General features: G+C 43.6%; 1 protein-coding gene across 12 annotated transcripts in view; it reads left to right on the forward strand.

Annotated features, from left to right (window-relative positions):
• NRCAM (neuronal cell adhesion molecule) overlaps nucleotides 1-13,501 on the forward strand; it is a 241,568-nt gene that overhangs the window by 124,870 nt on the left and 103,197 nt on the right. For 7 of the 12 annotated variants that reach the window (XM_059725993.1, XM_059725991.1, XM_059725994.1 and 4 more), the window contains exons 3-4: nucleotides 6,951-7,140; nucleotides 9,972-9,989. In XM_059725993.1, coding sequence (XP_059581976.1) covers nucleotides 7,050-7,140; nucleotides 9,972-9,989 — 109 coding nt within the window. In that variant the 5' untranslated portion in view covers nucleotides 6,951-7,049. The remainder of the gene's footprint in view (nucleotides 1-6,950; nucleotides 7,141-9,971; nucleotides 9,990-13,501) is intronic. The other 5 variants (XM_059725997.1, XM_059725999.1, XM_059725998.1 and 2 more) reach the window with 1 other exon arrangement.

Raw genomic sequence — 13,501 nt, forward strand, 5'->3', positions numbered from 1 at the left:
ACTGGGTGGTGGGCAGACCAGCCAAGTGGTTAAGGCCAAAATCTAGGACCAAGAGGTGGTCCAAAGGCCAGAACCACATATAACAGACTTGGGCATGGGCAGTCCAAAGGCTGGGGCTAGGAGGCAAGGCACATCAGGTCAGGAGCTGAGAGGAGGAACCAGTAGATCACCTGAGCATCAGGAGCAAACAGGATTCTAACAACTAGCCAAATACTAGGAAGGATGAATGAGTGGTGACTAGCCTGAGTCTTTCTACCAAGTATTACGCTAAATCCCTGAGATGTTGTTTATAACATTTCCCAAGGCAACCAGTTATCCCAGTTACCTTAGTGACATTTATGAAGGCCAGCTCATTCAGCAACCTTTGTCTGCCAGAACACCAGCCTGAAAAATAAAGCACAGATTTTTAACTGTGAGGTGATTAATCATTTGAACAAATTACCAGTGAAGTAATGGATTCTCCTTTCCCTGATGTGTTCAGGTTGATATGGGATGCTTTTCTAAAATATATGCCTTAGCCCAGGGGCGGACAGTTATTTTGGGCGGAGGGTCACTTACCAAGTTTTGGGGAGTTTTGGGGCCACATGGGTAGCCCCGCCCCTTGATAGTTGCCCCACCCCTGGTTGCCATATTGGGACCAGAAGCCCCACCCCTGGGCCTAGCCCCTGTCTTTTGCCGTTGGAAGTCCCTCACCTTGCCCCAGAAGTATTCCTTTTGGGAGTAAGGGTGCTGCCATCTGGAAACCGAGAAAAAGGTGTGTACACACACACCTACTATAACCTTTTAATTTTATTTAAAAATATTTTTGTACTGATTTCTGTGTTTACAAAAAGTGTGTCTAGAGGTGGCTGCATAATAGCTCAAAATACAGTCCTACTGTGTGTTTTGTGTGGCTCTGCCACCCACTGTGGCTCCACTGCCTGCCAGGTCCCACCACAGTCCCGCCGTTCACTGGGGCCTGGCCATGGTTCAGCTGGCTGCTGGGGCCCACTGCCTGCTGTGGCTCCGCTGCCTGCTTGGGGTCCACCGCAACCCCACTGCCTGCCAGGGCCACCGCAACTCTGTCACCTGCCATGGCTTTCCTACCTCTTGGGGCCTGCTGCCTCCCCACCACTCACTGGGGCCCAGCCACAGCTCTGATGCCCATCAGGGCCCACACTTCCACCTGCTGGGGCCCACTGAGGCTCCACCACCCAGCAGGGCTCTGCCGCCTACCGGGTCCCACCACCCACCATGGCTCTGCTGGGTCCTGCCATGGCTCTTCCGCCCACTGGGTTCTGCCGCGGCCCCTCCACTCGCTGGGGCCCAGCAGGAGGTGTGGGGCTGGGTGGAGCCGGGCTAGCCCTGTTGCTCAGCCACAGGCTCCCGCTGGATCCTGCTGCCACTGGCCACCTGTCATTTTGACAAGTGGCCAAGGGCAGATAGAAATTAATTTTCTAAAATTTTTAAAGGCCCCACGGGCTGGATAGAATGGGTTGGCAGTCCAGATTTGGCGCACGGGCTAGATTTTGCCTACCCCTGCCTTAGCTTAACACAAGTGGACTGAGTACCCAAATAACTGGGTGAAATGTAATGTTCTGCAGCATACAGGAGATCAGGCTATACAGCTAATGCTTTCATCTGAACCCAGATCTTAAGTTTGTGATGCTACTGAAAAATGCTTAAATTGGAAGATGCACAATAGCTGCTTATTCAAAAGTTTGAAAGCATTGATTTATCTCTTTTTGTTTAGCTCATAAAAATGTATTTGATGTGTTAGACATGTATTATTTGTTTGTTTTACAGTAGTTCCTAGATATCCTAGTCAAGATTGGGGCCCATTATGTACATACTATATAAAAAACATAATAATAGGTAGATCTTCTCTCTAATATTTATATGTAAATAGACAAGATAAGTGAAAAATGGGAATGGAAATGGAAGCACTAGGAGGTGAAATGACTTGCCTGTAATCACTCAGAAACAGATCTGGGACTAGGATCCAGGTCTTCTGACTCCCAGTTTACTGCTTAGTTCATGGAACCATGCTGCCTTTGAAAATATATAAGGTAATTTCTATATGGTATGAATATTGCTGTTAATACAGACTATTACTACAGAGTGTTAATAGTCAGTAAGTAATAGCTAATGACATAGTAATACCGTTATTATACCTGTTTCCATTTTTTGGGGACATTTGGAATTAGAATAACTTGTAATTTTTAATTTAAGTTTATTGACCTTTTTCATTTTACTATTAGATAAAAAAAATGTTGATTATCTTCGAGATATAAGCTAGTTGTTTTTAAAAAGTGCGTACGTGGTAAAAAATAATTTTTAATCACATTTCTGCCACTTTTATAATTATTGGATGAAATCTATAACCTTGCAAAGATCTGGCTTTGACTGATAAGGGAGTTGCTGTTATGAAAGAAAGAGAGAATTTAGACTAAGCATTCCTCCCCGAAGATAGCATGTGTATCAAAATGGAATATTTATAATACAGAATTATTATGTATAAATCATTGAATGCTTCAATTTATTAAGTTCCTTTTCCACATTTGGAAATGTTTTTCTTCATTGTGTTCCTAAATTACAACACGCATTGCAGCCTCAAAACAGACAGATTGCTCTAGAAAGCGTGGCTGTCCTCTGCACTAAAATATACATGTCTTTTGCTTAGACAGAGGGAAGGGAAAAAGAATGTCTATCAGTTTACTTTTAATTTTTCTTGGATTTGTAGTGTCTGGGCATGGTCTCCAATATCCTAATTATGAACACATAATAGGATGCAAAGTGTGTTAAAACTCTCTAAATATTTTGGTTGTTCCTTTTTGCCTGTCATAACATTTTCATGTTTCTAACTTTCATATTTTGATTCAAATGTAAATACTCTGGAATGATATAAAAACACAGGAGTTTACTTTGAACATGGTGTGGAACTGCCTCACCCTACTGGTACTTATGGGAGACATTGTGTTCTTGTTTAAATAAGGCTTTCATCCATTGAACTTCAAGGTTTCCACCTAGATTCTACCTCCCAACTTATCCCGGCTCTCTACCTATTAATTTTTCCATCTACTTCCTTTCATTTCTAATGGAATATTTTCTTTCCTTTGCTCTTTTGCCCCAATATGAAACATCCCAGTCATTAGAAGCTCAGTGATCTTCTAGGCTAGGGACAGACATTACACATAAACTGGTTTAAGTGATTAGAAACTGGTTTAAACCTGTAACAGAACAGAAGTTCAGTGAACATAAACCAGTTTGAAAATGACTGAAACCGGTTTGAGAAAAACTTGGTTAAATGTGGTATCAGACTTAATGGATTTGGCTCAAACTGGTTTATGCAGTGTCTGCCCCAGACCTCTTGCTGGTTTAAGATAAACCAGACACCCCCAGCATCCCAGCATGCTCTCTGTGCTGGGCTTTTTGTTCCACGGCAGAACTGATCCCTCCCCTCTGCTTCCTGGCTGGAGCTTTGGCAGAGATTTGCAGGCACAGCAGGGTCTGCCTGGCTTCCCCCTGCCCACCCCCCCTGCTGCTCGCTGCTCAAGCAGAAAATCTCCCCCTCCCTCCCATCTCCAACAGCAGGGACCCCAGCGCCACAGACCCTAGGCTTATGGTATGCTAGGAAAATGCAGACGTGTGTGTCTCCAGTTTCACTGGGACAGGCAGACAGAACAGTGATTGCTTCAGGCTGTTTGGAGCTAATCAACAGGTCAGCTGGTAAGCTGTTTAAGAAGAGTTTGAAGTAATGGAGACAGCCTATTGTTTTGCTGGTCAAGTGATAAACACTGTTATCAGGCCCCTGCTGGCTTGCTCACCTGTCAGTTTTCTGCAGACAGTATAAAGAAGCAGGGATGGAAATTAAAAAGCTCCATACCATCAACAGATGCATGCAGTGCACCTCCTCCCTTCCATTGCCTCAGAGTGCTAGCAGGGGACTGGGGGCTGGCAACACTCCCACCCCTTGAGCAGCGAGCAGGAAAAAGCCTGGGAGGGTACAGGCAGACCTCCCTAATCCGAATGTCTTGCTAGGGCCTGGCCATGTCCCCCTCAGCTCATCACTGTACAAGGGAAGGAAGAGCTGCTTTAGCTCCCTTCAGCTTCTAGTCTGAGCCACTGCAGGCATGTGTCTGAATTTCCTAAGTCCAGAGAGAATGTCTGTCCAGTTACAAACCAGTTCAGCCTAGCCAAGTTAGACTAACCTGCGAAGATTGAATCAATTCAGGCTTAGGCTTTTTGAATGTCTGTCCCTCACCCTAGTGCTTGTGTGTTATGCTGCTACCTAGTGCTTTCCATCTGACACATAGGTGCATTCTGGCTCCTTTTGATAATGTCTTTCTCTAGCCTTCCCTGTTCACCATATTAAATAATGCTGCAATGTAAAAGAAACAGATGATTTCCCCTGTTTTAATAGTCATTCTTTTCTAATATATACTTAAACAAACAGAAAGCTTTCCATAAAGCTTTCCATAGGGTCCTGCTACAGGTTCAAATTACATCTGGATAGAAGCCAGTTATAGAGTTGTTACACATTTTCAGAAAGCCAATCTGTTCACTAACATATCCCAATCTATGTGCGCATACACACGTATAGACACACTGTAGACAAAACCCAACATTACAAACCAAAAGGAGAAGAAAATTTTCTGAAAATGTTCTAGGTTTCAGGAAGCTGGTTGAAGCAAAAACAACAGATTGATAGCAATCTTGGAAATAATAGCTAAGATTAAATACATTAATCTACTTGGTAATCTAGGGTGTCCAAGGGACTCTCAATCTCTCCTGTGGATACTGTTCTAATCTGAATAAATAAATAGTCAGTGGCGTAGAAGATGAACCAAAGAATGCTACCTCACACGTGAGTTTCTAACCACCTACAAAAGCAGTCGCTTTCTGCCTCCATTACTATTTATCAAACTGTATATTAAATAGTACAAAATAGCTGCAACAGAAAAGTTTTAGTAAATTTCTGTCCCTCACCGCAACCAGAATATGTATGGTAATTAGGACACCTGCCTGACAGGTAGGAAACCTTATTTAAATTCAAGTCTTGAATCAAGCAGAATGTGATTTTGAATGTGGATATAAAATACTTTAATATACCTTGAGCCAACAAGTGAGAACAACACTTTCTGGTGATCAGAACAGGTAGCACCAGACTGTAGAAGCCTAGATTCCAGTCCCCACTCCATTTAATTTATTTATATGAAATCAAGCCTCATCACAAGAGGCTTTTTTGGCCCTAATATTTCAAAACACTCAATGGCCTGTTGGTTACAGTAATCTTCTACTAGGTGAGTCATGTTCAGATTTCCACAGACCTAGGTCTTTTTTTGCTTTTTCAGTTTCCAGTTTTTACGTAAAATCACAGGGTCATACTTGATTTAGGTCAAATTTCACATTGCTCTGGAATGAACAGAAATGTATAACTTAATTTCTTAATCAGAAGTGGCATTTGGTCCACTTCACAAAATGAACTTAACAGCTAGAGAACATTCTCAGGCCTATGGAATCATTTCCCAAATGAGTCCTGGCCTACATCATTTGCTGTAATCAAATTTCCACCAATAAAACATCAACTAGTTTCACTTTAATAAGGGGGTAGAAGGGCAGATCAAGGCCCCCATGGTGAGGGAGGGTAGGGGCTGGGGCAAGGGCAGGGGAAGGGGCAGGGACTGAGGCAAGCGCTGCTTAGCCAGGGTGGGGTAGGCACAGCACAGGGCCACAGCTCATTTGGGGGATGCAGGGAGAGGGAGCGGGGCAGCTCCTGCTGCCATGAGCCACTCGGCCGGGAGCCGCTGGTCCAGTGGTTCATTCAGCGTTCTCCTGCTCTTCTAGCGGCTCTCGCTGCTGCTCCCACCACTCTCTTGTTGGTGTGTATTAGGCATATTTTGGGAATGCCTACTACACTTAGCCATTCAGGGGACTTAGTTGAAAGAACCTATTTTCTGGATTTCCATCAGCCTTGGTTAAGTTCTAAGATGCTCTGAATAGAACAGATTTTGTCATGTGCAGAAACTGAACATTACATGCCTGGAGAAAAAGACTGTCAAAGAGGAAAGTAGGAGAATGACTGTATGTGCTTACAGGTTACTTAGCTGAGAGTTTTTTAGATGTCTCAATTCTACTTGAATCCTGCTTTGCCCATGTCTTTTACTGGATCTGGTCCTTTCTTGAAATTTATTGTACTGCTGATGATTTGTCTTCTTTGGAAGAAGCATTCATGCATTCTGTTAATAAAGGGATGCTAAAGCTTCAGAACTGGCCTTTTGACTGTCCAGACTGAGGGCAAAAGTAAAACATGGTGTAACACTGAGTACTTGGTAATCTAGTGATTAATTATTGTTGCAAAGAATACTGCAAAATTGAGTGAGTTTTAACTCCTAAAATGTACAAATGTATTTTAACAAATGTTGTCTACATATTACAGTCATATTTCACTGTGCAGGATCTTGTGCCGCTGCTACTTATCCCTGGGGAGTGCCCATGCCATGTGCCCCCTGGCACATGGCAGGTTACCCTGGGTGGGGTAATGGAGGTTGGGGCCAGCAACTGAATGTGGGGAATGCCCGTAAGTCTGGTGTGTTGCACTGCAGATGGGTTTGCGGTGCCATATACCCCATGGCCACACTCATCTGGACATAGCCATGAAGTATATTGCCTGCGACAACTGCCCTATTTGTTCTACCTGAAGCCTGACCCTAAATTGTTCTTCACTAGCTTGCATAAGTAAGGAGGAGCAAGTGGCAAGTTGATGCATCATGATCAAGGTATTCCTCATAGCTTGTAGGCTCAGATGATTGCCTTATATTTGATTAAGACCAATGGTTTAGGCTCTGCTCCTCTGTTCTTATTCCTAGACATAACATACAGATTAATGATTTCACTTACTGCTACAAAATTATATCTATCAAGGTTCTATAGCATTTCTACATTATCAGTCTCTTATCCTTGTCTTCCAGCTCCGTTGGCTACATTTATATGATTATTGTAAACAGCCTTTTTTGGTGAAAAGATAAGTTGAACCTTTTCAGCACAAGATAACTTATACATCTTAAGTAATGATGACAAAGAAAAGCATATCTGCAAGCAGAGCTCCATTGATTATCTTTCTCTGCCAAATGATTACAGCATTGGAAGTACCTCTTGATTGTAAGTATTAACTTGTTAAATATGTGTGTTTAAACGTGATATGTATATATGTATACCAGAAGATATTTACAAGACCTCAAATTAAAACCTATACATGTATTAATTCATGAAGCCTCTGTATAGCAATATATTTGATCATAAGGTACTTGCTATCATTTTTTTTGTGTTTTTAAAGAACTTTACAAATATAGTGGCCTCTACAATTAGCCCAAGTCTAACTAAGTAAGGATTTCTGTAATTATGACCAATTTATTTATTTAAATAGGCAAGAGGGCAAGGTTAGGAGGGATCAGTAGAAACAGTTATGTTTTGATGGACAGAGGAGTCCACCCTCCAAAGCCTGACATTCATCCCAGTTTCCTGAGGCTTTGCATTTCTCATCAAAATTCTATAAAACCCAGTGGCAAAGTTTTCCGTGCCCAGTAAGTGGTAGCCACACAGAAGATGACAACATACTACCATAATTTTCTCCATTAGGTGAAATGGCCCAGGTTTGTGTGGTGGATATAATGGCCACAACCCTGCTGATAACCCTTGTGGATATCAGTATGATGTCACATGATGGAATTTCTCACTTACTTTTTTCAGCTTGCTTAAAAAAAAAATTAAGAAATTGCATGCAAAGCCCTTCTTTTTAAGGAGAAATAAAGACTGTTGGGAGCAGGGACTGGAGCCCAGATGAATGCCTACAGAGTCATTCTTATTCTTCTGATCTTTGATGTAAATCTTGACTTCTTTTCTGCACAGTTGCACAGTTTTAAGTGTAGTGGCATAGATCCCCAGAGTAGCCAATAGCTTGCTGGTTGGGCCACTCCCCTGGGCGTGAGAAAAGAAGATAGGTTTAAATGCTGCCAGACTGTAGAAGGAACTGAATCTGGTTTGCCCACTGCCTGTGTAAGTACGATGCAAATGAAGTTATTGAATGAAAAGGGGACATTCCTTCTTTTTCCAGTCAGGAAAAGAAACTCTGGCTGCAATTGCATTTTTGAAGGGAGTCTGATCTGACCTGTATGTATTAGGCATGTTTAAAACAAGCCTACTGCATTGAGTCCCCCAGGGGATATTAGGTAGAGGAACACCAATGGTAGAATTCTCTTACCCACTCCCTGTGTGTGTAAGTGGTGGTTTTCTAGTCATGCAAGTGGCCTTTTGGTGGTTATGCATAGGTTATGATTATATAACCCCTGCACTAGCTGTGTAAAAGTGTGTGTGCATATAGACTGAGCTGTTTCAGAAGGATGGCTATGCACTGCCTGTACAAGCATTTGGCTACATCTGGATACCAATTGTCGTATCTCAGTGTGTGTAATTTGTGACAATGTAGCTGGACAAAAGCCCATGACTAATAGGGGGAAAAGTGGGGGGAGGGAAGGGAGAGGAGGTCCTTTCCATGTTTCCAGATCCCAGTCAGACTTAGGCCTGAGTAGAAGCTGAGCTGCTCGGCCCTGGTAAGAGTAATTAAGCTATGTGTGTGCAAAGAGGTGCAAGTCTAGTCACCTGAGGAACTTTAAAATAAAAAATTAGGCAGCCATCTGGTGAAGTGGCAACTCTGAGAAGTTTTCAGGATTGGTAGTGAATGTTGGAGTGATACTGTAGCTGTGATGGTCCAGGAATTATGCGTGAAGCAAGGATTTTTACAGGTGATATCTTTTATTGGACCAATTGCATGGTAGGAATTTAAGTTAGATGAGCTTTCAAATGCAAGGATTCTTCATTTAAGTCCTTTAACTCTTACCGAGATGATTTACAAAGCAAGTTCATGGATAGACCCATGTGAGGAGACTCTGGCCTGCTGAGCTGCTGCTGCACCTGTGTAAGCCAGGAGTAATTTTTTTTTTTTTTGAAACCCCAAACCTATTGCACATGATAAGTCAGGTCCTATGTGAGTAAGTGTGTCCAGGGATAGGTTCCTTCAAAATAGTAATACATAATAATATTTCTTTACATACTTGAGATAAATCCACCTACTATTTCTTTTCAGGATTGCAGTTTTGGACTTGGTCATTCCACTAAAATTCCAGTTCAGACTTCCAAGTTTTTACTTGGATCTTGTGCAAGGAACTAGCACCTAGTTCTGCAACTTCATCAGGGCATTCAAGCTCTCAGGTTGCAATCTGAAATGTGGCCATGCTTATAATCTGATCACCTCATGTGCTATATATTTTCTACTATTTATTAAACAAAGGAGACCACTTAAGAACACTGATAATTATTGAACTAGCTCAAAGTGAGCAAGCAATGACCAACAGTAGAGTAGTTTGTCCCTTTCATGTTCTAAAATGTTATCGATGAGCAGACTTTATGCAAAGTAAGTAATATGAGGTAAGGTCATACAGTGAAGCATGCGACAACTAAGATTAATTGTAATTTTCACGTATTTTTCAAACCAAAAGTAATTGCATGTCTCTAAAATAGAATTAGATGCCTTTGTCTTCGTAAGAGTAATTTTAGCCTGAAGCATTTCCTTTGTTCTTCCATATGGGTAGATTGATTTTGGTTGCAGCAGGAGGTCAGTACACTCCATTAATTCTGATATCCTATCACCTTATCACTTCTGTATCAATGTTCTTTGTCCTTTTTATGTTAAAATCATATATCAGGATTGTTATTAAAAGTCAACATTTTCAGAACAGGTTCTTGTACACTGATCCAGAACGGTCAGTTTTTCCACTTCTGATATCAGTGTGGTAATTGCAAACATTTTCTTTGCATTTGTCAGAGATACTTACTTTCCCCATATAACATGCTGATTTCCTTCTTACTAACAATTGGTTTTCCTTTCATCTTTGTTTACCCATTCACCTGCTGATTCTGATGGGGGGAAAAAAAAGCAAAACTTCTTGAAGAATGTAAGTTTCTGTCCACAAAAAAACAGACAACGAAAGATAGAATGTGTGCTGCTGAAACTAATATTTTTGCTCAGTGTTAATTGTAGAAGTCCGAGCAATGTGGATATGGCACAATTGTGTGTTGCTGTGGCTAAATGTTTTGTGCATGCAGTGATGAGAAGATTTGATTGTATGTATATATATCCTATTGCAGGTATTTTTATAAAAAACATTCAAATACATTTTGATTTACTTCATCTAAACATTAATAGCTTTATTTTAAAAAATAAGCTTTGCTATTACTACTTTCAGGAGTAAATACATTTGTTGAATTCACTGCACACATGTCCGAATAAAGTAGAGGCAGTTGGACTTACACACTTTTTATACCTCCAAGGATATATTTTTAAGCTTTTATGGCTAGTTAATTGAGCCCCATTTTTCTGTTTGCATCTCTAGGCTAGCTGGTCACATGTTGAGTCCAGTGACTTCAAGTATAGTGGATTGCACACAGGTGCAGGAGATGAGATCTTTCTGCAAGTTTTAGATCTTGGTTGTGCATCAAATGGTATCAGTATCCTTTGTGAGAAACAGAGCTAAAATGGCACCCTTTGTCAGACAACACTTTTTCCAGCAACTCATAGGGTCTGAGAAATGCTACCTTGAGCTAGGGACAGACATTACACATAAGCCGGTTTAAGTGATCAGCAACTGGTTTAAACCTGTAACAGAACAGATGTTCAGTGCACATAAACCAGTTTGAAAATGGCTGAAACCGGTTTGAGATGAACCTGGTTGAATGTAGTATCAGACTTAACTGATTTGGCTCAAACTGGTTTATGCAATGTCTGTCCCAGACCCCTTGCTGGTTTAGGTTAAATCAGACTCCCCCAGCATCCCGGCATGCTCTCTGGGCTGGGCGGGGCTCTCTGCTCCACAACAGGGCCGGCCCCTCCCCTCTGCTCCCTGGCCGGAGCTCTGGCAGAGACCACAGGTGTCTGCCTGGCAGGGCTGGCCCAAATTTTTTTGGGGCCCCCTGCAAGGTGTAGTTTTGGGGCCCCCTGATGTGAAGAAGCCAGCATCAGTGGTGGGAGAGGGGGGAGTGTGGTGAACGGTTGAAGAAGCCAGCAGTAGGGAGGGGAGAGGGGTGGCGAGTGGCTGGGAACAAGGGCCCTTTGGCTGCGGGGGCCCCCTGTGGCTGCAGGTTTTGCAGGATAGGACAGGCTGGCCTTGCTGCCTGGTTTCCCCCTGCTCCACCTTCCCCACTCCACTCCCTGCTAAGCAGGGATTCTCATGTGCCCATCTGCCTTGCACAGACATCTCTCAGCATTAGTTAGCAGACGACATGCTGGCTACAGTCCATGCTGTGGCAGACATGACAAAGGCAGAATCAACAGGAAACTGGTAATGTCCCTCTGTCTTTTTCTTAATGGGATGATAAGCAATGTGTTATCAATTCCCTGCTGGGCTGGTCAGAAGCGGGGAGGGGGGTGGAAACCACTCCCTAATCAGAGTGTCCTGCCAGGGCCTTGTCACGCTCCCTTCAGCTCAGCACTGATACAGGGAAGGGAGGGCTGCTCTAGCGCCCCACCCCACACCGGCTTCTAGCCTGAGCCACTGCAGTCATGTGCCTGTAACTGCACAGACATCCCAGAAATGCAAACTGATTCTGCCTAGCCAGGTTAAACTAACGTGCAAAGATTGAATCAGTTCAGGCTCAGGCGTTTTGAATGTCTGTCCCTAGCTTGGGGGGTAAAAGAACTATCCTCTGACAGCCTCCCTATAGGAGAACTTGAAAAGCTGTCACCCTAGAAAGAAATCATCCCCTTTCCACATCCCCCACCCCCAACTCTCCCACCCCCATCCAATCACTTTTTTCTCTGCAATTTTTTCTAAGCTTCCAGGGTCTGTTTTGTTCTGATTAGAGTTGTATACCAGTTGCAGTATTGTGATTTGAACACTTTTTTCTGGCTATTGCATGATTCCTTTATTTATCACCATTAAGACTATTACTGCCTCTTCCTATTCACCAGGAAGGATAGGAAGTACTTGTAAATCATACCCTTGCTTAAAAGCTGGATTTTATCTTTAATAGAATAGACTGAAGTCCTGTATCCAAACACCGTTAGATGGAAAGGGACTAAAATATGTATGTATTTCAGTTTGGGCCATGGGTCTGGGAGACGCAGACAGCAAAGTCCCACCACTCATGCAGGTTTCTAACCTGTGTACAGGACCTCCACCTGACACAGGAGGTACATGATCCCACTAGGGGGAATGCCATACTGGATCTGGTATTGGCAACAGGGGATGACATGGTAGGGGACCTCCAGATCGGTAGCCATTTGGGAGACAGTGATCACCTAATAATAGAATTCAACATAAGACGTCGAGTGGGTAAGGTAACTAGTAGGGTGAAAGTGCTAGACTTTAGGAAAGCTGATCTCAATGAACTCAGGCGATTAGTCAAGGACGCACTGCAGAGTAGGAGTTTTGAAGGGATGGGAGCCCAAGAAGCGTGGCTGTGCCTTAAGGAAACGATCCTTCGGGCACAAAGCAAGACGATCCCCGAGCGAGGCAAAAGAGGGAAAGGGGCCAGGAGGCTTCCCTGGCTGACCAGAGAAATCCAGGGCAGCCTAAGGGCCAAAAGGGGAGCACATAAAAAGTGGAAGCAAGGTGAGATCACTAAAGATGAATATACCTCCTCTGCTCGTGCTTGTAGGGAGGCAGTTAGACGGGCCAAAGCTACCATGGAGCTGAGGATGGCAACCCAAGTAAAGGACAACAAGAAATTGTTTTTTAGATATATAGGGAGTAAAAGGAAGGCCCAGGGAGGAATAGGACCCCTGCTAAATGGGCATAAAAAATTGGTGACAGACAGGGGGGACAAGGCTGAACTCCTCAACGAGTTCTTTGCCTCAGTGTTCCTAAGTGAGGGGCACGACAAGTCTCTCACTGGGATTGTAGAGAGGCAGCAGCAAGGCACCAGACTTCCATGCGTAGACCCTGAGATGGTGCAGAGTCACTTGGAAGAACTGGATGCCTTTAAGTCGGCAGGCCCGGATGAGCTCCATCCGAGGGTGCTGAAGGCACTAGCCGACATCATTGCAGAACCACTGGCGGGAATATTCGAACACTCGTGGTGCACGGGCCAAGTCCCGGAGGACTGGAAAAGGGCTAACGTGGACCCCATTTTCAAAAAAGGGGAGGAAGGAGGACCCGGGCAACTATAGGCCAGTCAGTCTCACCTCCATCCTTGGTAAAGTCTTTGAAAAAATTATCAAGGCTCACATTTGTGAGAGCCCAGCAGGGCAAATTATGCTGAGGGGAAACCAGCACGGGTTTGTGGCAGGCAGATCGCGCCTGACCAATCTAGTCTCTTTCTATGACCAGGTTACGAAACGCCTGGACACAGGAGGAGGGGTGGATGTCGTATACTTAGACTTCAGGAAGGCCTTCGATACGGTATCCCACCCCATACTGGTGAACAAGTTAAGAGGCTGTGACGTGGATGACTACACAGTCCAGTGGGT

This window comes from Alligator mississippiensis, chromosome 4 (genome assembly GCF_030867095.1).
Source record: "Alligator mississippiensis isolate rAllMis1 chromosome 4, rAllMis1, whole genome shotgun sequence".
NCBI lineage: Eukaryota > Metazoa > Chordata > Crocodylia > Alligatoridae > Alligator > Alligator mississippiensis.